Raw genomic sequence first — 27,350 nt, forward strand, 5'->3', positions numbered from 1 at the left:
GAAGCACACATATGATCCCTATGAAAGGCATCTCACCTCACCTGTAGAACATTTTAAACTAAGGACTACAAATAAGTGTCATCAAATTACTGAGATGTGTACAGCTTTATATCATTAACGACAACATATCAATGTTTAGTATGTCATGGACAAAAGGTGGTATCATGTAGTATGAAACATGTATTGGAGTGGTCATTATAACGTGAGAAAGAAAGAAACTTTGCATTGAAGGTGTGAAGTATATGAATAATAAACTTCAAAACATGCAGGCCGAGTCTATTCAATAGGAGGCCGCTGGCCACATCTGGCACAATAAATAAGTTTATGGAAATAAATAGGGGGGAATGCAAATGGTAAATAATACAGAAATAAATATCTCACTGAACTAATAAATTAAAGAATGAATACATTAACAAATGAAATGGGCACAAGAACAATAATGAGCAAGAACAAGAAAAAGAACAATAACAATACTAGAAATTAATTTTAACTCAGAGAAAACTAACTTAACATGTTAAATATTAACATGTTCGTGTATTATATGAATGATGACACAAATTCATTCATGAACTCGATGCGGAACCTTTGTGTCTCGACTCCACTTTCACGTCGGATTTATTTTCACACGGTACCACACTAAGCCTGGCTGTGTAGCTCTGGTGTAGCATCCTTAGCTGAGAATTTGATGATAATCTGACTGTAAGACCTCGTGGTTTTGTTTATCCATGCCACTCAAGGATCAGTCCAACTCGACCGCCATGAAACCAGCAGTGGATGAAATGTTTCCGGAGGGCGCGGGACCGTACGTTGATCTGGACGAGGTCTGTTAGCTAATGAGCTTAGCAGGCTAACTCATTAGCTAAGTTACGTGTGTAAACAATTAACGCTGTGCAGTCTTCGTTTCAACTTACAGCCTTTACAGCCTTCCTTCAAAGTTAATTGGCCATGACAAGGTTAATTAATTTCTTCGCACTAATGCTAATTTAACACTTAGCGTTAACGGTAGCTAAATAGCTAGCTAACATTTATTTACTAGTAAGTTAACCTGACGAACGTACTGTCTAAGGCGTATCATGTCCATCAATGACCAACCCAGACATTAAATGGTCGCATATAACAGTATATATATGTATAAAACTAAAAATAGTACACAAGTGTGAATGTGGAGCAAAATATGATATGATGATAAACTCAACAAAGTTCAACTAAAAGCTGTCTGCTGGGTGGGATGATGAAAATGTGGTGATTATAAAATAGGGTTCAGGATTTTTTCAGGCTGTCTTTGCAAATGTGTGTTTGACCACAATTGAATTATAATGGCAAACGTATCTGAACAGACTGTTAGTAAGCTGCTGTATGTCTGTCTGTCAGTCTGTCTGCCTTGGGTTAAATATGCTCCTCTCTGAGCTGCATGTTTGTTGTCTGGCAGGCTGGGGGAAGCACAGGACTGCTGATGGACCTGGCTGCTAATGAAAAGGCCGTTCATTCAGACTTCTTCAATGGTAAAGATTTCTTCATATACATTCAGATAGCTTACCTTCACAGCTGACAAATTGAGATTCTCAACAGCAAAAATAGTTGACGCTCACATGAAATATGGAGGAATTCTGTTGTCTTCTGCAGAGATTGTATATGACACTTGTCTTACTTGTACAGTAACCTAAAAGAAAATATACCTTTAAAAAGGACTAGGGCGGTGAATATACTATATTCTTGTTACCAGATTTGACTGATATCGAAATCGTAATGATTTATTTTTGATGAAGGTAAACTGGTGACAAAACAGCATTATAATAAAGTGCTGAAGTGCTACAAATCTTGTTCTCCAGATGTAAGAAAACATGTTTCTTTGCTACAAACCTCAGCAAATGTCACATCATCATAATTTTAATCAGTCCTTCCAGTGAAAATGAAAATTGTGATGCAAAAATGACCATTCCAGCCAATTATGAATCATATCGAAAATATCAAAATAATCACAACATGACTTTTATTTACCATATAGAAATGCACCACAGCCCCAGGTATTAATACACAGGGCAACATTTGAGGCATTCTCCAAAGATACATTTACTGAAAAGCTGTCGACTTGCTGCATCCATCCAGCGTTTCTGCAAAGCTTCATGTGCTTGGAGATGAAACAGCTTATTACTCCAGTTATTGTCTGCATCTGGATGGAGTTAGGGGCCAGTAGCTGCTCATGCTTACGCTGTGACTGGCCTCATTTTGATTGTTCCTTGTACTGAAATTTACCATCAGTGCTGCATTCTTCTGTTTGGACACCATAAACTGACAAAGATTGGCTGTGCCAGTGGTTATTATGTTGTGGATGCTAGAATTTCTCTGTCAAGTTGTTTTTTTCCCCCTAAAATTAGCACTTACAAACTTGGCAGATTGTATACAATGGAGTCTGACATTTTTGTTTGGGTGGAATTTTTTTCTCAGGAAAGAAATGTTTTGAAGTAGGTTTTTGATTGGAGGGACTTACCGGGAGACACACAAACCCTGACATATAAACAAAAGACCAAAGAGACTAAATTGTTTTTATCTCTGAGTCTTGTATCGACTTTCAGAAAAGTTTCAATCACCCTTCTAGACATCTAGTCTCTTAGAAACAGAGCCTTACAAGGCTTTTTGGCTGTATGTCAGTATCAATGTAAATTGATTTTGCTACCCAGGTAATCTGAAGTGAAGTGAGGAGGAGTCAGTCATCTTCAAATTGTAAATTGTCAGTCAGGGCACACTGAATCAATTAGCACATAACGTTTTTTCACCTCTGGGCGTCAGGGGCGGTGTTGGCTCCACAGCAGGAAATCTCTTTACTGCCCCCCAAAACATTCCTTGTGCCCCCGCCCCCCTTTTACAAACTGTGTTTTATAATGTAGTGTGATCTCTGTCCCGAGGCGCAGCTACATCAAACAGCCACAACTTCTTGCCATATGCGACACAGATTCCACGCAGACTTCTCAGCAGGAGCTCGGTGGATGTGCTTTGTATGAGGCTCATTTAGGGTGGCAGGCTTTATTCCCTTTACGGTAGAGATGTGCACCACTCAACTGTCTCTAGGCTTACTGAACTCAGCTCCCGAATCCCCTGGCCTACATTTTAAAGGGGATTTTAAATGTTCATTCAGTGAAACAATCAGTGACACGCTGGCTCAGTTCTTCCACTGTCACAAAAGTTAAACTGCTGTGCTAATTTGTGTGATTTCACACTGCTCAGGAATATTAAGGCTGAAGCAGATCTGTGGAAAAGTAACTTTACAGTGTTGAATTTTTAATGATTTGGTTATTTTACGAAGCTTTTTCTTACAAGGATGATATTAAACACCAGTATATTAAGCTGTTACTGCAAGTAAAACACGAATTAACCTCTTTGGAAATGTTTGTGTAGTATCACGTGTAAAAATGATTAAAATAACGAATGAACACTACAGTCTCACATTATTAACCACAGTCGATTCTAATCTATCACGTTGATGCTCATATTTATTCATCAGTCCTGTTCAGTTAACTGGACATCTGGAGATTTTAGAGTTAATGTGGGTTGACAGTGTGCAGAAACTCCAGACTGAACATCTAGTAACTAAATGTTATATGGTCCGGTGCACTGATTCTTTAGTTCTGATTGAAGGAAATTAAATTTCAGTCATCATCTACTCACACCCATGCTGATGGCAAGTCAGGTGAAGCTTTGTACTCTACAAATCTAAATAAAATTTATTATTATTATTATTATTATTAAATCATTTTTGGAGTTTTGCACTTTAATGGCAATCTTAATACTGAAATGCATACAGGGATATTTTAGACAGAAAGATGCTTCTGACTTTGTGGCAACGTTTTGGGAAATTCTTGGCAAACAAAAAACTAGAAGTGTAAAGAGACTGGGTTACATTGCAATGTTCATGATTGTCCTTTAAATCATGGATGGTTCTGATGATTCACATGAACAGAGTCATGTAAAACTGTCCATAACTGAAAGTTAATACATACAAAACAATATAAATACATAATAGAGAAATCACTTACGGTCTCCATTTTTTTCAGTACTTTTTCCTGTTTCAACATGACAATGTGTACAAAGCTCCGTACATAAAGAATTTGTTTTCTCAGTTCGCCGTGGAAGAACTTGACTGACCGGCGTAGTGGTCTGACCTCAACATCATCCAGCACCTTTAAGATACATTGAGGAACATACACTGCTATCAGCGTGTACGTCATCAGGATTTGATTTCTCCACTCGTGGTCAGAGTATTTTAAAAACTTATTGAAGGAATCCCTATTGAACATGTTGGCTTATTTGATGTATTAAAGGTTTACATATTAGTATCAGGCAAATGATGTTATAGCAGCATATTAATGCAAAGAAGAAGAAAAAAAGCCTGCAGTTACAACCCAACAGAAGGAATTTTGTCACCTGAGCGTACCTGTCTTTCATTGTAGGTAATGTGTTTTGTTTTCTGTGTGAAGGCTTTAATTAGAGTCAAAATGTTGTTTTTCTGTCATGTACCGTCTGATTTCTATGTTCTGTGTGTGTGATGACACCTTTGAAAACAGCAGTCTGCCACAGGAGGACCTGTAGATAACAACCTGCAGTCTGCACACAGTGTACTGAATGTAGACTGGATGCTGACAGGAAAATCACTCAAAATATCATTTTAGTTTCAGTTTTGGACTCTACCTTCCTCAGCGTGTGTCTGTGATTTATCTTATATACTTAAATGTGAATGCCTGACTGGTAGCACACTGAAAGATTTCAAGAGATTTGCTATAAAGACAGCGAGTAGAGCCTGTTTCTTACTTTGGTTTGCAGTTTGGCATTTATTTGTTTAAGTCAGGGCTCCACTATATGGTAAAAAAAAATCATCGTTGCTATTATTATGACCGATATCGTGTGAAATAAGTGTGAAATGATACATTTTTGCATCACAGTTTTCACTTTCACTGAAAAAACTATAATATTATGATGATTGTCGAGGTCTGTACCACATAAACATGTTTTCTTACATCTGGAAAACAAGATTTAGAGACTAGGACCACAGTAGTTTATTATAATGCTGTTTTGTTACACAGTTTTACCTTTTACTATCAATAAATTCTATGATTTTTGGATATCACACTTGGCTGTATTGCAATTTTGGTAATATTTCACTTAATTGTGCAGCTCTAATTAAAATAATTTTTCAAGAAGAAAATTGACAAAAGTACTAGTTTCAGCTTCTCAGTTGTGAAGGTCAATTAAAAAAAAAGGGCAAATTAATCCCGAATGACAATAATCACCACTTGCAGTCCTTGGTTTTATTTTACAAGGATAACGCTTGGCTACAACTAATGATTATTTTTATTCACTATTATGTCTTTGATCAGTTGATTCATTATACAGCACAAGGTCGCAAAACGACTTCCGTGTAAAGAGTAGTTGCAGGAAACATCCAGTCAGGTTTGCAGGTCCTTTAAAGTCTTTAAAAAGTCTTAAATTTGAATTTGTGAGGTCTTAATTGCCTCAAACATATTATACAATTCATTTATCAATCTTTTAATTTGTTTTTGTCAAAATGCAAATCTGGTGCGTTTCCATAAGCTACATAAAAGCCTAATTTCGTCAGAGGATGATGGGTGTAGGCTACGTGGCTACCTCCCTCAAGCGTGGTGTTGAAGTAAACACAGGCTAGAGGTAAACAAACCAGGAGACAAAATGGAGAGAGGTCTGGAATTACACCTAATGTCTCTTGCAAAGTGTAGATGAACCTAAACTCGTACATATACTTAATCACCTGCAATTCTTGAATTAAAAAAAAGATCTTAAAGGTCTTAAAAAGCGTTAAATGTAAGTGTCTGGTTCACTGGAGTGAGGTTTAAATGTAAGTTGACCTGCAGAAAGCGGGGATGTGGCACATATTCCCATACATGTTCATACAGTTCTCCTGCTGACCTCTGACCTCACAAACTGTCAGCCCCACAGGAAGGGCACTCAGCAGACTCTGCCTTCCTAGATCCTTTTACTTTTATAACCCTGCAGCCCTTTAACCCTCCAAACTATAACGCTGCTTTATGAGAAAACGCCTGGCTTGCAGAAACATTTGAAATACGGCCAGCGTCTCATTGTCCTGCCGTTATGTAACTTTAGTGTAATAAGTATGTTTTTGTCTTCCTTCCACAGATTTTGAGGATCTGTTTGACGATGATGACATCCAGTGACAGACTAACGTGTCTTCAGAGGAATGATGGATGACACCCGCACAGCTCAACACCTTCTTTTTCCTCAACATTTTTGTTTTAGTGGAAAGCAAACCAGCCATTTACTGTCTAATGACATACAATTTCCTTTCATAGTCGTCCTAGTTTCAGGCTTTTTTAAAACATCCTTGAAAAGTCGTCACCGGCTCCAGATGTTGTGAGATTCTCAAGATCCCAAGGATTCCTTCATATGTGGTATGTTAAAATTATGAGCTTGCATCGTGCTCGTGTCTTCGACTGCTTCTGAACAGGATTGCAGGTTTCAGTGTGCCGGAGAACACCTGTTAGGAGCGTAATTATACATATGATGGGCGGAGGCTCCATATGCTGTCGCCCTTAAACATGCTGCTGCAGATGGCATATGATAAACGATGGTCTGCTACGATGGTTTAAATTATTTTGTATGACAGTGTGATAGTCACATATGTTCTATGTGTTCTGTTATGTCATGGATTTGTACATTTGTAAAGTAGTGATGCATTCACAGCTGTATTTTTGTGATGGATTGTATATGTGACACAGGTCAAAAATCAATACATAGCATTTTGTATTTATGAAGCAGTGAGTGTGTGTCTCTTCATTCGCTGTATTTAAATATTAATAATCATTTTATTTAAAGAGCAGTTTTCTAGACCCTCCAAAACATTTAACATAAACTAGATAAGTTAAAAAGGATTTTTAAGACAGATATTGTCAACATTGGTAAGATTTTTCTACATGTGTATTTTTTGGACAGCATAGTATGCAAAGAGTGATAATTCAATATCTTCTGTCACATATGAGCGTGTTTACGTGTGCCCTGGTATCCTGTTCATGATTGGGTTTTTGTTAAACATCTCCTGGTTTCAGCTTTTGTCAGAATCATGAATAAAACATGAATAATGAGGGTTAAAACTGGGAGTCTAGTGGGGGTGCAAGGACACTTATTTTGTACTTCCTAACACTGAGCATCAGTTTAATTTGTTTCTGTGTTGAGAAAACAATTTCATCACTCTTCCAGAGCTTTAGATCACACGACAAAGTGAACTTTTCAGCTCAGATTTTCTGTGTTTTCTGTTTTTTTCTGGTGATCCATTTCCATGTTCATGTAAAAAAAATATTTTGCAAGGATAATCCTTTCTAAGTTTTGTAATTTTGTTTTCATCAGTGAAAATGTGGAAAAAAATATTTTTTTCTGTGTGTGGAACTGAGTGAAAAAACCTTTTTTCATTAGAAATTAATTTAGTTCAGACAAAGAAAACGGATCACCGAAAAAAATACAATACATTCTCACTTGCCCCTCAGGGCTCCCCTAGACTTACCATATATTGTGATATTTATCTCATAAAGAGAGAGTTGATAGTTGATAAGGTTAATTAAGATTATTTAATTATCCCTTCATGGCTAAATCCTAAAACTACAGGGTGTATTTCAGTTTTTTCCAGGAATATGAAATGCAGAATGTAAATGCTAGAGGGTCATTCAGCAGTCAGAGCATGCATGATCAACTTCAATACTGCAGCCTGTATACAGAATAAGATATGGTAACTTTTAGAGAAGATCTTTTTAAACACAAACCAAGAAAGAATATGAGAGATAAGAATATGAAAGAGCCAGGACAGTTTTTGCTGTGAAATGTTGTGACTGCTCTGGGCATCTGACACCGTCAGCCTGAGAGTAAACAGCACACAGACTGGTGTGTGTGTCCATAGATTACATCAGTACAGTCAAAATAAAAGCCCGCTTCAAAATGTGTACTGAACATGTGAGACAAGCCGAGGTTCTACACTGCAACGTACGGGCCTGGTACTTTTCAGTCTCAGTTTGTCAGTCAGGAATGTAGGTTTAGTCATTTCCGAAAGCATTTACTTTATAATGAGGGACTCTTCAACATCAGCACCAACGAGACTGCTGATCTGAAGGTCAACAATATTTCCAGCTTTGTGAAACGGCATATTTGGGTTTTTATTACTATTCAGCACAAGTTGGAGACTGATAAGAGGCTTCTGAAGAGCACAAAATGCAAACTGCAGGATTTAACAGCCCGTCGTACAGGATCAGCAAAACGGAGAAATGTGCCGTCAGCACAGAAATGTCCAACAGTTGTGTACAAGACAATGGTATTAATTACACTCAGAAACCGGCAGTACACACATAGTAGTATCTGAATGGGATTAGCAATGTCATTAGTTTTGCATGGATTTTGGTCCAAACCAAAACATTTTAATTGAAAATTTCTACTAATGGTGACACAAGATGAAAACTCAGTGGATCACAAAAATCATCAGAGTTTATCCCCAATGGAGGATAGCACGTTTCATGATAATATAAACAATTGTTGATTGAAATATTTCACTTTGAACCACACATGTTAGTGTCAGGGTGGTGAAAAAGTCAACATCAAGAAAAGAAAAGGTACACCAAAGTCCGTCATTTGATATTTCAGTTTGGACCAAAGTCGTGCAACAACCAACCACTGCATCCACAGAGCCGTAGAGCCGTAGTGTGACTAAAAAAAACCCAAGCAAAGAATCATTGTACATTATTCTGACAGTTCAATGTTTGTGAACATCAACATTCACTCAAAGCGACAAGCCACAGATCCACTGTCAGTCTTCAGCTTGTGATTGAATTCAAACACTTATCTACTGACAAAGGATGGAAGATCTGAAAGGTTTCAAAACTATGTACATAAACCTTATTTGATTTTTTTTTTGTATTGAAAACACCCCAAAACTGATCTGTTGCTGATCTATTTGTATGTGACATGAAACATGAACCACAACTAACGTGCCTACATAAAAAGCGTTTGACAGGCATCGTCATTGTTACAAGGGCCTGTGTTTTTAATGAGCTTTCTATTCACAAGAATTTTGCACGCTCAGAAAGACGTCTCACCTGATGGCTGCTCTGCTTTAAGTTCAAGACGACAACCATTTGTCTCCTTCTGTCACAGCACTGGTTATTCTGAAATGTGTAAATTGCAGGGATCATAGCCAAGGCTGAGTCATCATCAGTCACGCTAGAACGACGCAGTCCCAGGGGACTAAACTAGACTTCAAGAACAGAGCATTAAGGAACTGAGTGGAGATGATGAGACAATAATAGAACAGATAGATGTGATCGAAATGATTAATAATAACATTGAAATAGTTAACTAGGCTACAAGTTATGGATAAATGGTTGAAAAAGTAATGTCAACGTAAACTCCCAAGTTTTAGGTGATTGAAATAGTTAACTTGTGCCAAAAGTTAAATGCATGACAGTTAACTAAAGGTTATGGATAGGCCTACATGTTTGAGATAGTAATGTTAGCAAATTGATATGGATGTGTTATTCAATTAGTTCTTGTTAGATAGGCTGAAAGTTATTTAAAAATAGTTGACATCGGCCAAATTTGCTAAAAGTTATGGATACATGGTTTAAAAAGCTAAAGATCATGTAGCATAAGTGGCTGAAATAGCAAAAGTGTTTGAAATATGTTTGAAAAGCCAATAATTATGACTAAATACTTGAAATAGCGATAATTATAGATAAGTGGTTGAAACACTAGGTAAAAGGTAAGGGTAAAGTAGTTAACATTAGCTAAAAGTTATGGATATGGATGGTTTACATCGTTAATGTAAGCTAAAAGAAATGGTTGACACAGCTAACTGTTATGGATATACTGTATAACTAGCTAAAGTTCATCTATAGCTTAAATGGTTGAAATAGATTAAGGTGATAGAATATAGCTGAAATAACGTTAGCTAAAGGTTATGACTAAATCATTGGAGCAGCTAAAATTATGAATAAATGGTTGAAACAGTAACTTTAGCAAAATGGTATGGATGATAAATGATTGAAATAGTTACTGTTAGGCTAAAATGGATAAATAGTGTGAGACAAAAGGTCTAGTTAGATAAAAGTTAAGGAAAATTCTACATCTTAAAGGGCTGGGAACCAAACAAAACTGTATATATATTTATATGTACTACATATGTTTCTGTAGGTTTTTAGGGAAGATACCTTTAAAAATGCCTGTGGTTTTGTTTGACTTACTTCAAGTTTCCATGGCTCCCATGCAGTGGCAGCCTATACTGCATATCCCACTAACTAGCACAGGCTGGAGGCTGTACAGGCTACGTGGCACAATCCAGGCATCAGGAATCTGTAGGTACCAAACACACGGTGGTGCTGGCATGCTGGTCCTAAAGGGTCTGCACAGCAGCAGCAGCTTCATTAGTGGCACATATAAGACCGACCTCTCTTAATGACTCCAGCTTCCTCCATGTTGTCGGATAAACTAAAAGAGTTTTTCTTAATATATGTTTGCAAACAAGAAACTGTTTTATAATCAGGATTTATGGGTCTAGGCAACGAGAATGAAATTATCTCCAATCTGAGGACAACACTTGACTTTTTCCCTCCTTACATAACTCCTTTGCTCCTTCATAAAGCAGTAGCCGTTTCAAAGAAAAAGAAAATGGCTGCAGACTTCTGATGTTAAAGCCTGGCACAAGTCTGGAAACATTTTCAAACAGGCTGGTGCAACTGCTGCTTGGATGAAGCATTGCACCACTGAAATGAAAAGAGTCACGTTCATGTCATCCTGGACAATATCGCTCACACATTTGTCAATACACTGATGCAAGACAGTAGTTATTTCAGAAAGATGTTTTCATTCTCTTCAGTCAGTTTCTACAGAGAGACTGTTCTTAAGGAGATAAATCAAAAACACGAGGCTTAGCTGACTGATTTCTTTAGTTTACGTGATAAAAGGAAGTTATTTTCTAGATTGTTTTATGTATTTTTTTCCCCAGGGCTACCTCTTGCTCTACAGTTTCCACTGAAAGTTTTATGAGCGTCACCTCTGCGACAGCCGCAAGCACCTCTTTTCTAAATCTGCTCTCCTGCAACAGAAGGCCTCGAGCTGTGTGGATTTAACAGCTTCACTTTTTCACTTCACGCCCACTGCGCCGCTTAAATTTCAAATCTCAAAATCAACTTGTGGCTTACATACGATGTCACCTCGCATGTTGACCCCAAATTCCAAACCTGTGAGGGAAGAAAACCTCAAGTCGAGAGACACCTTGTTAATGCAGTCGTGCTGCTCACCTCTGCTAATTACAGGACCCCTATTGGTTGGACGGCTGGCGGTGCAGGAGCCAATCCCGGAGCGCCTGCCAGCACGCTGGAGCCGTACGACATGCCTTTTTGTTTTTAATGATCAAGTGGGCTCCTTAAAAATGTTTGCCTGCCTGTCCGTCCCATACAGGGGAGCAGAGAGGTAGAGGGTTTACACAGCTCAGACAGCCCTCAAGAAGCTCGATCCAGAGAGCCGCTCCTGATCACAGGAGGCCAGAACTTCAGCACCTTTGCAGGTAAGGCCTGGTGTGAATGCTGCATGTGCTGAAAGTTGATATATTTTCAGTTCATAGAGGAGCAGCAACTGCCTGAAACTTCACTGTCTTTGGATGAAAAGTGAGAGAGATTTATTCATGAGTGTGAGACTGTGGCAGGCAGTCTCTCATTTTTGGGCGCAGCAGCTGTAATTCAGCAGCCATCTGTGCAGTAATTGAGAAGAACATTTCAAGCTTTTGGCTGTTTGATTGCTCAGTTCAGTAGCTTTATTTGATATTCTGATATTCGGAACTAAAGTCTTATTTTTCTCAGTAATCCATGAAAAGCTCCATTACAGCATGTCCCCAATCCTCTCTATTGTCTTGGTATCAGCCAGTTAAATAAAACCTCTCTCTTTTTTCAAAGCGCATTGTCTTCTCGTTTCCATATCTGAGAGTTTCCTGAAAAACTCTCCACAAAAATCAAGACGCAGTCATCAAAGTCTCCAAGTCTAGTTGGATTGTTATTGCCAGAAGTTCATACTGTGTTATCTACACTCAAACACATCTCTGTTACAACATCACCAGTGATCATTGTTTGTCTTTCACCTCAGGAAGCACACGAAACAGGAAATGGCACGAGTTGGACGACTATCACTTTCCCTGATCCACACAGGATTCCTGCTAGCTATTGTTTTATTACCAGGTGAGACTTGACTTACACCTTTTAACTGAATGAGATGTGTGTGTGACTTTATATGATCTTTGGGATGAAGGTTGAAATGTACTCTGGTTTATATCTGCACCATTCCAGTGAAAGATAATGAGGTCTTTTGGGGAATTCAGGGGATTCCAGCACCCGAGGAGGTCTTTACTCTCTACAGTTACCCTCAGATGATACTTGGAAGGTTATTTTATTATTTCTGAAATATAAAAAATATCTTTAGAATGAAAAAATGGTGACAAAAATAAAGTAATTCACTTCATTTATAATATTTATGACAGTGATCCAACACTGAAACACCAGTAAGACCAGTCGCTCTGGTTTATGACTCCTTAAAACAAATTGCCACGCAATGTCACAGGTTGTGAATCTTATTTGCAGAGTCCAGAGCGTGATGTTTCCTTCTCTATTGTTTCATTTGAAGAATTTTAAAGTGATAAAAGTTCCCAGTATTGCAGAAACAAACAGCAAAAATGTTTAAAAAAAAAAAAAAAACGGTAGAAAAATGAACAGAGTTTGGTGCAACAGAAATCTGTTGTATTTTCTTTTTGATTCATTTCATTATCTTCCTTCTTCTGTTTGTGTTTTTTGCAGTGATTGGATATATCTGAGTACATTTACTCAAGTATTGAACTAAAGTATGGTATTGTGGTACTTTTACTTTCCTTGAGTTCTTCCACATTGTTTGTCTTTCTACTTCTACTCCAATACAATGTCAGAGGATACATATTGTACGTGTTCCTCCACTTAGGATATAGTTTCCAGTTATTGTGCTGTAATACTATCAGAACATTTTGCTTATAACACTTTTTATTGTAGTTCTGTGTATTGCTACTTTTACGTAAAGCTGCTGTGGACAAAATTTTGTTTTAGCGTCATACTGCCAGACTACACAGCAGTTTTAGTTCAGTAGTTCAATTGGCAATAAAATACATTAATTTAAAAATGCTCTGATGCAACATGCAGTCTGCAGAATAACTAGAGTAATCGAATAAATGTAGTGGAGTAAAAAGTACAATATTGGGTTCAAAGTAGCATAAAATGGAAATACTCAAGTAAAGTACAAGAAGTACAAGTATCTCAAGATTATACTTAAGTAAATGTACTAAGTTACATTCAATCACTGGTTGTTCCCAAAGTCTGAACTGACCTGGGAAAGAAAGCCTGAAGGTTTTTCAGCAGTCACAGCATGAAACAATCTACAGACTGAACTTAAACTTCAGAATATTATATTATATCACTAAACAATTTTAAAACTATGGTGAAATCAGTTGGGTCTGTTAGTATTTTAGTGTGTTTGTCTGTAAATGTGTTGCTGTCATTCTTGGCCAGGTCTCCTTGTAAAAGAGATCCATGATCTCAACAAAATAAAAAAAATAAAGGCAGGAGTTTTACATTAAGACGGTTAAAAGTACCTTTTTTGTGGTCATAAATGAGCTCAGTATTTGAAATGTCGTCTACAGCCCTGAGAATATCCACATTAATCTATGACACAGAATTACAGCGACACAATTACCTTTATCTCTTGAACACTGAGATAGCATGACATGTTAATGTGCAGGGCAGCCTGTAAGTACTTCAGAATCTCTCCAGAGTCATAAAGAGACATTTATCTCTGCTCCTCTGGGAGGTTTTCCACATTAATAACTGAGAAAGGTCCGGAAGTTTCTGCCATAATCAGCTGACTCGGCTTTTTTTTCATAGCTGTAAACTTCTGAGGAGACCCCCTGGTGGAGCAGAAGACACTCCACATGTGGAGACAGGGATGCACACAGGCATGTCCCCTCCCTCCACCTCCACTTTTACAGTGTATTGGTAATTGGTTTGTGTGAGGGCCCAGTCTTTGTAGTTTTACAGGTTTCAGGAGGCCCCTAGTAGCTGCAGTAACTCCACCGGTCTGGTTCAAAGCCTAACTGAGCACGCATGGATATTGGTGGGGGTCTGGAGGAGGAGGGAGGGGGTGTTTAATCGGCAGGATGCTGCCTGTGCCGGGCGCCAGAGCCCCAGCACCTGCCGCGCTTCACCTAGGGGCTTATTAGCAGGTCAGCGTTTTCCCTGATGTTGAGGGAAAGCTCAACATCTGGTCCTCGTCAGCTCGTGTCCCTGCTGCTGCTAATGTGGCTGCTGCTCGTGTTTTACAGAGTTTCTGGGGGCCGTTCCAGTGGAGCAGCGTAAGGAGGAGGAAGGTGAGGACCTGAGACGTGGCACCTGGGACACATTGGTTGCTAAGTCACTGGGGAAGGGACTTTAAAAACTTAAATCACAAACATTTATAACCCATCGTTCAACTTCATATCTTATTGTCAGCCTAAACATACATTTCATGCTTGCAGGTGGTGGTCACAATAATACATCCTTACAATACAGAGCTGAAACAAATACAATTCAACCAGCTACAATTTTTTAAAGTAATTTTTCATGAGAAAATTGCCTAAATTTGCAAAACTGAATATTCTTTTGGTTGAGATTTGTTCTTTTTTTAACTTTATTTAGTGTGTAAGTGTAAAAATGATCTGACATAAATTCAATAAACAAAAACAGAAAATAAAAAGGTTACAATATTCAATAGAAGAATAAGAAAATGTCATAAATAATAAATGAGTGACAGACTTCTTTACACAATGATGACAGATATTACTCATACAAATAAATCTGAGTTAATATTATTGTTACTGCATTTCACAAGTGAGTAAAGTTTATTTGTAGGCTACAGCACCTTTCACAGATACAAAATCGCAAAGTGCTTTACAATAAAATACAATAGTTCCTCCTCGTTCATATATGGCATCTTAAAGGAATAGTTCAACACTTTGAGAATCAAGCATGTTAGCTTTCTTGCCGAGTGTTAGATGAAAAGATTGATACCACTCGCCTTTCTGTATGGTAAATATCAAGCTAGTTGACTCGAGCTAGTTAACTTAGCTTAGCATAAAGACTGCTATAAGCTATAACAGCATAAAAACAGTCCATAAAACGATTATATAACCTTTTATGCTTTTAGCTTTAGTGTTCGTCTTCAGAGGTGCTGGTAAGGCAGATTTTGTTTAGCTTTGGACAGAGCAAGGCTAACTATTTCCCCCTGGTTTCAGTCTTTATGCTAAGCTAAGCTAGCCAGCTGCTGGCTCCAGCTACATATTTAGCGTACAGACATGAGAGTGGATTTGATTGATTGAAGTTCTCATCGAACTTTTATGCAACAATGCATTTAAGAGTATTTCTTAAATGTTGAACTATTCCTTTAATAACTCCAGGATGTCTTCAGTTGATGTTCACAGGAAGCTAGTTAGTTGGTTGACTTAAATATCACAATAAATAAGAATACCTTTATTGTCATGTAAAACGTGCCGCACCAAGCTAAAAGAAGGAATAGATGGAAGTATAAAATAAAAGCATGAATATAAATGTAAACATTAAATATAAACATGAAGTATAGAAAGTATTCTGTTTGTAATATAGGCATAAACACATATTCAGTCTTAGTACCTCATTTGTAAATTCAGGCAGCAGCAAACTAAATGTAGTCCACTGTCTCCCTCTGCTCTCCCCTCAGTGTCTGCGGTGTCTGACGATGTGAAAGCCGAGGCCATGGCGAGCCTGACGAAGCTGGTTCGCAACAGAAGGAACGTCCCCGTGCTGGCGGTGCCCCAGTTTAAACGTCTGCCGGACTTCTGGGGATGGTACAAGTACTTCATGGACAGCCACAACCAGGAGGGAGTGAGTGCATTTTGTTTCACATGAATAATTCAGTTTCTCAGAGTCGACATTATGAAACAGTGCTTGTTTTTCCTGAAGTTTTTCTCTTATTTTTTCTGTTTAAATTTTTTTTTCTCCGCAATTAATTCTTTATTGCTCAGGACATGATTCAATAAAAATATTATTACTCCTTTAACCTCTTAATATGCTAAGTTACTCTTCACTACAAGACGTGTTTCAGCATGTAAGAGCTCTGCGGTGAGCTCTCCTCAGCGAATTCGTATGAAACATCATCAATCAAAAGTTTTAGTTTAAATTCTTTTTATTTTTAGTCTCTCTATGGAATCAGAGCAGGTTTATTCATCTTGTCTCTTTATTTCAGGTTGAGGATCTGGATCGTCTGTACATGGCCTACCTGCAGAACAAGCACAGGTCAGAGGAGGGCCCCACCTTCAACCACTACCTCAAGCACCTCAGTGAAATCTACAAGACCTGTGCCGACTCTGATGATCCAGAGTGCGTCTCCGAGTCCACCAGCAAGCCTAAGGCTGCCCTGGTGATGCCCGCCCCCTACAAATCTGCTGCCGTCAGGCTGTGCAACCCTTACCTCGACCCCTACTGCCTCTTCCCCCTCCTCCCCAAGGCTGCTGCCCCTGAGCCTCAGCCAGCTCCAGCTCCAGCCAAGGTGCCGGCCCCCATCCTCACCCCCTTCCTGCCCTTTCCCCTGAAGAGCCCCACTGGCTTCTACCACTTCGCCCCCGTCCTGGAGCCCTTCCTGAGTGATGAGCAGAGGACTGAGCTGCTGAGGATCTGCAACTCTGAAGATGTGGAGTGTCTGCAGTATCACCTGAGGGCAGCTTATGGTTACCGCCCAGCACCTGGCCCTGCCCCATCTTATGCCGCCCTCAACTGTGACCCCAAAAACCCCTACTGCAGGCCCACCCTGGTCGCCAAAGCTCCCACTGGCTTCTACCACCTGCTCTACCCCAGCTGTGACCCAGCAGTCGATCCTCTGTGTGTGTCCAATGTGGCTGCTCCTGCTCCACTCGCTGCAGAGGAGGCCCCTAAAGAGCAGCAGTGCAACCCTCTGTTTGACGCTGGCTGCAACCCCCTGACTGCCACCAAGCTGTCTGGCCTCACCAAGCCTGTGCTGGAGTACCCCGCCAACGACCAGCCTGCACCTCCTGCTGCTCCTCTGGCCTGCGACCCTCGCGTCGACCCGTACTGCATACTGGCAGCCGCTGCTGCTCTGCGCAAACCCGCTCCGCAGATCCCCGAGCACCAGGTCTGATCTAGTCCTGATTGTAGGATTAAATGGTTCAATTTTTTGACTAATCTAATGTAATCTTGCTTGTTGAATTAATCTTCTATTCCTTCTCACTTGGTTTATTAAATGATGTAGTGAAATGAAATGGGTGTTGCATAATGCTTTCACTTGCTATCTTTTGATCTGTTTTTGAACAAAAACACAAATCAATCAATCAATCAATCAATCAACCAGGTCCGCTACAAGCTCGGCGTCCATGGCAAGACCAAGGATGGCCATGACTGCTATGTGCACTATGACAAAGACTGCACCCCGGTGAAGTCTGGCCCCGAGGCCAAGGCCGACATCAAGGCTCCAGCCAAGCCCCTCTGCCATCCGTTCGACCCCAGCTGCGGCAAGTTTGCTTCACCTTCCAACGTTGAGGCCCCGAAGCCCGGCAAGGATGGCATAATCCTGCCCGACCCCGACTGCGACCCAGAGTACGACTACAACTGCCGCCTGCGTCGCGCTGAGCCCGCCGCCGCTGATGACGAGCCCGCCAAGGAGGCCGCTGCCGATGAGCCCGCCAAGGAGGCCGCTGCCCCACGCTTTGAAGACTTCCTCAAGGCCGTCATGAGGCAGCACCAGTAGATTTCAGACAAAAACAGCAGAAAAATTCCCAAAAATGTTGGGACTTTATGGACAAAAACGTTCCACAATATCATCAAGTCCTCACAAAAACTAAAAAACCAATCAGAAAATCTAATCTGAAGGTCTGTTTTTAAAAAAACTATTCAAGAGGAAAGCAACATAGAACAGTATGTAAAACTTCATGTATGTATGTTTGTAGAAAGGAGTCGTATGTATAGATGTGTGATAGATTAGGGTTAGTTTGAATTTGTGTCAGCGGGCAAGAATTTTCTCTCTGTTGTACATTCTCTGTTTCCATTTGACTTACCCAAAGTGTATTTAATGTTGTTTTTCACATTTTTCTGTAACTCTTAACCTCATAATGCTTCATCTGTTTAGTTTTTATGAAGTTCTAAATAAAAAAAAGGTTTGAAAAACTTCTTTACTTTCTTTCCTCGAGGTTAAACTATCACAGACGAGTATAAAACCTCATGAGGATTGCAGCAAAACACCACAACTTTAGGTTTCCAAAGTATATTTTAATGTTTTAAATAGAGGGAGCCTTCTCTGTGTGTGCATGCAGACGCCTTTCAGCACATCGGTCCCCAGCTGTTGCAGCTAAAACACACAGCACGTAGATGAGCCTCAGTGTGCCAGCTGGCGTGTTGCACCCGCACCGGCTTATGCACCGCCATTATGAAAATAGCTAATTGTTGGTACATCTGCACATTTTATATTCATACAGAATCACTGAAAATATGTGTTTTGCATGATAGGACATTTCATTCCAGCCCCCTAATCAATTAGAGATGCATTAACACAGGAGACATCCAGTATTCATCCTCTATTTTTTAGCTTTTTTGACTTTATTTGAAGGATTACTGGTAGAAGTAGAGATACAGACAGGAAACACAGGGAGAGAGGAGGATGACGCTCAGTGAGCCACGGGCACTGCAGTTATATTTAATGTGTCTTAACCTCTGCTACCAGTCGACCTGATGGTCTATTAAGAGGAACTTAACAGGTCAGTGCCCAAATCACCCAAATCACAAAAAACCCACTGCCATCAGAGTCAGTAAAGATGATTTCATGTCTTTGCTGTGATGCTTTTAAAACTTACATCCAAACAAGGCAAAGTGGTGGTTTTAGCTTTAGTTGGTCTGGCCTTAGCCTTAGTTAGTATTCATCAGCCTCAAAACCAACATCAAAGAACTAATGGCGGCGAAGGCTGACTGTTGCGTTGCTTCTTCTTTGTCTCGGCCAAAAAGCAGCACTTGAACACACCACAGAGACTACACATTATGGAAAGACCTCAAGAAAGTCAGAGTTCATCAAAATTTAAGTAAAATACCAAATATCTAGTTTTGTGTGAAACCGCTCAGTGAACTACATCGTCTCGCTCAACACACGTCACTAACACCAACATGGCCACCAGCTCGGCACAGAAAAGGTACTAAAAAGATGAAAATCACAGTAAATCTGGTCACATTGACGACTTTATGTGAAAGTGTAGTTCTGTGAGCTGCTAATGTACAGGATTAGCTCTACAACGACGTCACTAACGCGGTTGTTGGCTGTGTAGTCTTTATAATTCAGTCTTACATTTCATTAGTTTTATGACAAACTGCGGACTTGGAAAATGACCTTTTAAACTGATGTACATTATATGCGTAATTCATGACACAATTCAATCAGTTAGTACAAAAACCTGTGGATCGGGCCATATTTCAAGGTAAAACAACATATTTGATACACATTAGCTAATGTTAGCATTTAACCACTTCCTAGCTAATGTTACCGTTTGATTACATCCAGTGTGTTTCACTTAAATGTGTCCAAGATGTGTGTTGATATTTTAGAATGAATTCCCGCCTGTCCTAACGTATTCTGTAGCGCTATCAGACAGTTATGTTAGTTAGGAAGTGACTGAATGCTAACATCATCTAATGGGTGATCAAATATGCAGATTTTCACAGATTTCCCCTGCGTTTGTAGGATTTGCAACCTGGAACAAAGCAGTACAACATTTGAGTTTCTCACCCTGAGCGTCATTGCACACGCATTCACACACACACTTGTTTCTCTGTGCTGTGATGGTGTTCTATTGACTCACTGATTCCCTGGAAGATCAAATTAAATGCTAACCTTAAGTAAAAAACAAGTGTTACATTTAAAAATGTCCTTTAATTCTTTGGTTGATGGCTGAAGGTCTTCTAACAACGTGATCCACTGTCTGCATATTTAAGAAATACTGAAAGATGAACTGTGGTATTTCTCTCCCAATGCTGAACGTTATATTTTAGAAATGAACTGCAGCTGTGGGCTACGAGGACTGCAGTCTGCTTTTCAATAACCAACTTTTTCAGCAACTCCAGCGCACAGCAGTCGCCTCGAGGAGACGAGCAGTGCTGCTGCGGCAGCTGCTGACAGTTTTAAGGCAGATAACACACAGCCGGGCCCAGTAATGACTACCTGAACACAACATGCACTCAAGAAAGCCTCATGGAGGTATGTTCCTAATTGTAGCTGTTGTCCTTTAAGGTTTGGACTTGTGCTGAGTTCTCCTGACGTACAGGAATTAAAACCATCTGAAGCAAGAAGGACTTAAAGTTTAATTCATGTTCTGCACTCTGTCTTCTTCTTTTAACCCTGTCAGTGCCAGCAGAGCGCCTGCGTCCTGCCCACTGTGGAGGTTTGTAAATTAACTGATTGTCCAGCTGCAGGATTGGGTCAGATTACTTTGAAGTGTACTAATTAGTAAATGTAATCTCATCTGAATACTCTCAAAAACATTGTCAATGCAAAGATTTAGCATATTCAGCATTGAGATTATTTGTAAAAAGCATAATTTCCTTTCGCAAACTTGTTAGCATCTGTCCAGGGCTTGATATGTGTCGATCAACATATCAATAGTTCTGATCCTCATGAACAATATGAACTATCACACTTGGTTGTATCTCTAAAGTTTCCATGAGCTGCATGTATTATTCACGTTTCAGTAAACTATTCACATTCTGGGTGTTGACCCTTGGGAAGACAGAATCATCAGTGGTTTGGAGTAAAACCTGGGTTAAAGTTACTTGGAGTATATTTACTCCTGTTTTATTTATTCATTATGAAGCTGTTGTGGGCTCCTTGTTGCTGTCAGTTTCATCACAAACCTTGTAGAAGTCACTCGTTAGTTGTGTTATATAAAGGCCTAATGTACTTGACACCTTCAGAATTTTAGTAAAATGCATTTTGCTGCCACTTTTTTCCAGGTGAACCTAATTTTACATGTCTATACAATCTGTTGTGTGTCTTAAATGTAATTATTCAAGTCAAGTAAATCTTTATTTTCAAATAGTCTTGGTTATCCTGACAAAAATGCAATGTATCAACTGTATGTTTAAAACTGATAACAGAGTTTCAGAGACACATGACTGGAAGTCTTGCATCCGTTTTAAAGTTTTTCAATCAGCTCTCCTGTTTTTAATTTATTTCACTCTGCCTCAATCCAATAAATGTATTTCTTGACTGTAACCAAGTAGAAATCCACTGATAATAAGATAAAGGGCATCGCTGCCGAGATGTTTCCACTTGATTTTCAAGCGTGAACCTTCATGTTTACATGCGGCTTCCAGCAGGTGGCGCTGATCTCCCAGAGCTCCATAAGGTGAAGCTGTCAGCGCTTCAGCTCTGTGTGTTTACCTGCTGTCACAACTGTCTCAGTAAATGAATGTTTGTCTCCATCACATTCGGACTGTAATTGCTGTTTTAATAAACGACAGGCAGTCATTTGAGGATAACGAATTTCTGCACAAAACAAGAATTAATTAATTGTAATTAAGTCATCTACCCAACCTTGATTGTTTCAGCTGGACGACCTTCTCTCTGATACGAGTCAAAACATTCTCCAATCTGAACTGTGCCGAACAATTCATCAAAGATGAAAGTTTGATATCTTTAGGTGAAGGTACGTAAAAGCTGCATAATGTGTCGTTGTTGGAAATTGAATTTCATCAAAGGTCGTCTCGGGGGAGCAGAGATCAAACAGTGTGAGGAGGAGAAAAAGAAAATGTTTGGAATCAATTTCACGCCTCTGTGAAGAATAATTGCTGTGGATTTTAAACATTATGATATTAAGATAAGCGCCTCTTCAGCTTGTCACAGCGGAACGCATTTAGTCTACTGGTTTATCACGGCTGCCTGTTTTGTGTTAATTACTAAATAACTGATGGATTTATCTGCTGTGAAAAACCTATTTACTCCTCCTGCTCCTTTCTTCATTCATGATAGATAGATAGATAGATAGATAGATAGATAGATAGATAGATAGATAGATAGATAGATAGATAGATAGATAGATATCAGATCATGTCAGTGTGCAACAGACCTACGTGTCTAAATTATACATGAAAAGTCTGTGGTCAGCTTCTGTTTTTGGGGGCATCGGTTTGAGAAGAAGGTTTTTTGTCATAAACAAGCACAGAGTTTGTCCTGAATCACATCCATTTAAATTCTGAATCCATCATTTAAAGGGAAAGTCAACCGTAAGATGAAAAATACCTATTTTTCCTCTCACCTGTAGGCTGTTTATCTATCTCTCCCTCCAATATAAAGGAACTATGCTGCACTTCTCTTCTAAAGCGCCAAAAAAAACTTAAAAAACTTAACACAAATGTCTCTTTCTCGAAATCATGACCCAGTTACTCAAGATAATCCACAGACCAAACTACACCGCCAGCTGTAACACCATGGAGAAGTAAGCCGCATCTACCCCGTCATGGACGTGAACATTAATGGCGTCCTCTTCGGCTGAGCTGTAACGTTAGCTAGCTATGTCAGATTGAGTATGAAGTATGTTTCAACTGCATGGTGCGTGAATGTTGCCTGTCTTTCTATGAAGAAATTCCTAGATGTATTCTACACTGCCAATCCCAGATTGTCCAATGGCGGACAATTCAAAAAACAAAATAATACTTGAGTCCTCGAGTCCTACATCTCACGTCACCGATGTCCTGTGACATAATAATAGGACTTACAGTATTTTATATATATATGACTTATATATTACTTTTGGACTGTTATTAATGTTTTCAAATGGTCGCCGGTGAAAACGTTGTGCTTTGTGTTAAGAAGGAGTTAAGTCCAGTTACTTGCATCATTTCCGTTGCTTAATTTACCTAAGTTGACTTATTTACTCAACATAATGTAAAAACACATCAATCAGGAGGCGAACCTCAGCCTCCAGGGTAAAGTCCTCAGCACCACCCACCCAATCACCTCTTGACTCAGACCATTCTTGCTCATCATACTGCTACACCAGAGGGAAGCTTCCAGAAATGATGCGAGAGCCGTAACTACAATGTCAAACTTAGAGGCACTCAGCAGCCTCAGACCAGGCTGCTGTATTTGATGTGTTGGGAGTGAGAACAGGCAGATGCATTTCTGGGGTGAACTGTCCCTTTAAAAGAGTTAGGCTGACAAAACTAATGTACGGCACACGTATTAATAACTCGCCAGAATTGACCAGAGCAGAAATGGGTCCAGGAGCCAAAGATGAGGTTTCATCTGGCAGCTGGTTGAGGTCGGTGTCCTTTAAAGTCGAGTAAAAACTTGTCTCTCTCCACCACTGACTGAGTCTAAAGAAGCAATATCATAATATTTCATTTTCTTTGCCTTGTCCTCAGTATTGCTTTTTATATGAGTGAGGCAATACCGTGAAAAGGTACACTAAAGCCATAAATTGACAGGGGCCTGTATATGTGGCGGTCTGTAGGGACCCCGGTGCACTTGTGCTACAGATGATAATTATGTTTTGTGGGCTGCTCTCTGCTCTCTGCATTATTTTTGCTATTTCAGAGAGATGATGGAAAATGCAAATGATTAGCAGAGTGGGAGACTAAAAGTTGTGTGAGAAAGTGAGTGTGACAGGCAGAGAGAGTGAGTCATTTGAAAGGTCAGCACTGTATAAGCTCTCAGAGTGTTTTTTGAATTCATAATCTAATGAACTTTTTGCATACAGATGTGATTTCAGCTGGAGCAGAGGTATTCGGTTTGCGCTGGCTTCGGTTTGTGTGAGAAAATTGCCCTAATTCTTAAAAAAAAATGTCCTAGTTTGCTTAATTTATGTAATTTGCGATTCATTTTGGTTAAATTAAGCTGCTCATGCTTTAATGGATAATTACGCGTGGTAGTTTATCTTCAGCTGCAGTGCTGTTAATGAATACGTGGAAGCTGAACCTCTGTTATCACCTCGTTGTCCTATCAACATTTACTGTGTTTCAAGTCAGCGGTGGGTCACAGCAAGAACTCAAACACGGAGAGAAACCCCACAGAGAATCTGGGCTGTCGAAAACAGAGCTGCTACTGTTCCTAAAATCCATTTTCTTGCATAAACATCCCCCTAATAAACTTAGCCTTCTGTATTTTTAACCAGAATAAAAGCCTGCAGCTTTGTAGGGCAGTAATTGCAACAAGACATTTTAAGAGCTTTCTTTCTGCCAAGGCTGCATGAGCCTGTTTTGTTTTTCTAAAAGATAAAAGAGGTAATTTAGTTGTTTCATTTGATTCATTTAAGCCTTTTTTGCTCTTAATGGGGGTTTGGGTTGCCATGTCTCAGGGACAGGAGAGGTCCTTTAAGCAACTATACAATGTTTTGACAGATTTACGAGCGACAGCCTGCATCTGAAATTTGATCGACCAAAGTCTACAGTTAATATGAGACTACAGTGTATACATAATTTAAGACAGAACAAAGAAGAAACTCTTTCAGATGAAATGTTGAATTCATTAGCAATAAAAGGGACTGTTGCTCACCTCTACTTACACACAGGGGTTTTGCTGCTACAGCCTTACTTGGCAAATGTGCTGATTCTGCTGTATTCTTATAATGTATTACACCATTAAGAGGCTTTTATTCCCACTCCTTTTTAATGACACATTTCCCATCAAGGCTCACTGTTTCCTCTTTACAGTTTCACGCAGGACCAGATGGGAAGCCAAGACCTGTGAAGGATCTCGCGAGAGTGAGTGAGAGTTTAACCCAAATCTTTTCCTAACCCCGACCAAGTATTGTGCATCCTCGACCCAACCACGTTTTAAAACAGAGTTAGTTTGGTATACTGCAGGTAACACACTGACACCAGGGTTAAGTTCCTCATACAACCCTGCATCAAAGACCCGAACTTTCCCTTTAGTGCTAGTCAAATGATCTGCTCATGCAGTCAGATAACTTAACTTGACAAGAAATCTTAAAATAAATTGGTTCCAGTCCAGAAATAAGCCGGCTGTGATAAGTGGTCAAAGGTTTGAAATAAGTAGAAAATGCTGATTTTTAGATCAAAGTACTCGGCATTAGATTTGCTACAGCAAGATAATAAGTGTTTGTTGTTTGTGTTTCTGTACTTGTTTTTACTTTCAAACACTCCGAAGCAGCTAGCTTCAGTTTGACCCCTAACCCGGCTGTAAGTGAAAATTTTTTTACCACTGATTCCTATCTCATTACTGCAAACCTTATACTCCTGTGAAGCCTGGATGAGTGAAACTGCCTCGAATGTAAACCTTGAGGGTCAACAACGTAAATTTGAGGGTCAAAGTTTAAATGTGAAAGCTCCGTGTGGATTTACTTGAGTGAATTTGTCTAAATTCTGTTAAAATGTTTTATTTAAGTATAAAATATTGTAATAAATCCTGGTCTGGTTGGACTTTCAATGGGATTTTCAAAAATGAAGGTAAACTCAGGGAAATGTCCTGACCTTTACGCCTAGTTTCCACATGTGGTGCCCGTAGATCCGTAAATATACAGATAATGACCCTCGCGTCCAACACAAGGGAATGCATTTCTTTACGGATGGATAGAAACTGCCTCTTTAGTCATGGGTGGGGAGGGGGAGGAAGCCAGAGACTGAGGACGACTCTGGGGATGGGGTATAACAACACAGAAGTCAAAAGGAAGTGAGGATTGAAATATACAGAAACAAGTACATTGTCTTTTGCTTCAGCTGCTGTCTTCAAGGTCAATAATAAACCTTCAAGCTTTAAGGATATAAAGTCTCTCTTTGTATTCTCAGTGTTTCTTCGCTCTGAAGCCGATTGGCATTAAATAAATAAACAGTGAGCGAGAGCAGCAGAATCACAGCCGAGGCATCGCTTACATCTCTCAACAATCGCTCTTCCCTCCCATAAAAAAAAAGGAACATATTGATGGTTGTCAGCTGATCTGATCAATGTTGGCTGGCCACTTTTTTAATTCATTAACCGCGTGGCACATGGTCTTTCAGATGCAATCTAGCCTTGAATAACAGTGAGCGGCCCTGACAGGCTTTGTCATCGATCTGTCGCAGCTCGGCGGCTCTGCCAGCAAAGATCAGACCCGTGGGTAAACCGGGAGACGCCTGCCGATCGTCAGCGTTGACTCACAGCAAGATGAACGAGGACGGAGGTGGAGGAGGGCGAAGGAGACGGAGTGGGCTCAGAGGGAGAGAGCTGTGGTTTATGTGGGATATTTGCAGGGAGATACAGCGAGAGAGACAGACAAACACACGTGGACAGATGGAGACTTAGAGAGAGACTGACAGAGGGGAGTGGAAGAGAAAATGAGGGAAAGGAAACTGACAGATGTACAGACAAACAAACTGTGGGAGTGGGGGGTGATGGAGTCAGACAGCCCTGGAGTGTTTAAAAAAAACCAAAAACACTGAACTCCATTATTGTTATTCAGCTGGCGCTCCTCCGGGTCTTGTGGACAACGATTTTAGCTGACTGGCTACAAACACAGCTCCTCGCTAAGTCTCGGCCTCGGAGGCTGCGGGGGAGACCTGGGCGCTGGGGGAGTTTTCTCTGCTGCTTGAGTCAGCACGGGTGAGGTTTGTGCTGACTGTGGCTGAGCGAGGCCTCAGCACCCTGCACCTCCAGAGAGCGGGGGAAATATCATTACGTCCAATCAAACCTACAGTCTATGAATGGCAATGAGGAGCAAAAAAAACAAAAAAACAACAGAGCCGGTGAATAAGCTAAGTGAAATTAGCTCCTCTGTACGTTCACTGCACTGTTGCACTGTTGAGTCTTTTTGGGATTCAGCACACGGAGGGCGTCTGCAGCCTGCTCATCAAATGTTTAAAATGAAAAGCTTCAGTTTGAACGCTGCTGAAAGTTATTTTAACATTATTAGTCAGTGTCTGTGTGAAACTTAAGAGAATTGGCTGTGTTTTACACTGTTTGTTCAGGGATCCCGACAGATAAAATCCACAAACAAGAAGTAAAGACACTCAGCGAAGACGGCAAACACGGCTGCTGCAGTGTATTACTGTTGCTGCTTGTGCAGCGAGCCCCAGTCAACAACAGAGAGCTTGTTTGCTGGCAGACTTGTATCGGAAAAGTAGATGTACTGGTGGTTGTAAATTCACAAAGTTGCTCTTATTACATCTAAATTTCAAGTGCGACAAGGAGCGAGAGGAGTCAGAAATGTTTCTCGCCTCAGGAGGGATGTTGTCAAGAATTTTTTAGGGTTGTCCTGTTGGAAATATTCCCTCAGC

General features: G+C 39.9%; 2 protein-coding genes across 2 annotated transcripts; both read left to right on the forward strand.

Moving 5' to 3' along the window:
- Nucleotides 1–613: 613 nt before the first annotated feature.
- Nucleotides 614–6,797, forward strand: LOC141016835 (COP9 signalosome complex subunit 9). The gene is made up of 3 exons (XM_073491395.1): nucleotides 614–821; nucleotides 1,430–1,502; nucleotides 6,163–6,797. Exons 1-3 carry the CDS (start codon nucleotides 726–728, stop codon nucleotides 6,198–6,200), a joined length of 207 nt encoding a protein of 68 aa, XP_073347496.1. The 5' UTR covers nucleotides 614–725; the 3' UTR covers nucleotides 6,201–6,797.
- Nucleotides 6,798–11,221: 4,424 nt separating this feature from the next.
- and2 (actinodin2) lies at nucleotides 11,222–17,853 on the forward strand. The gene is made up of 6 exons (XM_073491662.1): nucleotides 11,222–11,257; nucleotides 11,476–11,581; nucleotides 14,405–14,449; nucleotides 15,814–15,977; nucleotides 16,339–17,241; nucleotides 17,458–17,853. Exons 1-6 carry the CDS (start codon nucleotides 11,222–11,224, stop codon nucleotides 17,851–17,853), a joined length of 1,650 nt encoding a protein of 549 aa, XP_073347763.1.
- Nucleotides 17,854–27,350: the final 9,497 nt, after the last annotated feature.

This window comes from Pagrus major, chromosome 21, assembly GCF_040436345.1.
Source record: "Pagrus major chromosome 21, Pma_NU_1.0".
NCBI lineage: Eukaryota > Metazoa > Chordata > Actinopteri > Spariformes > Sparidae > Pagrus > Pagrus major.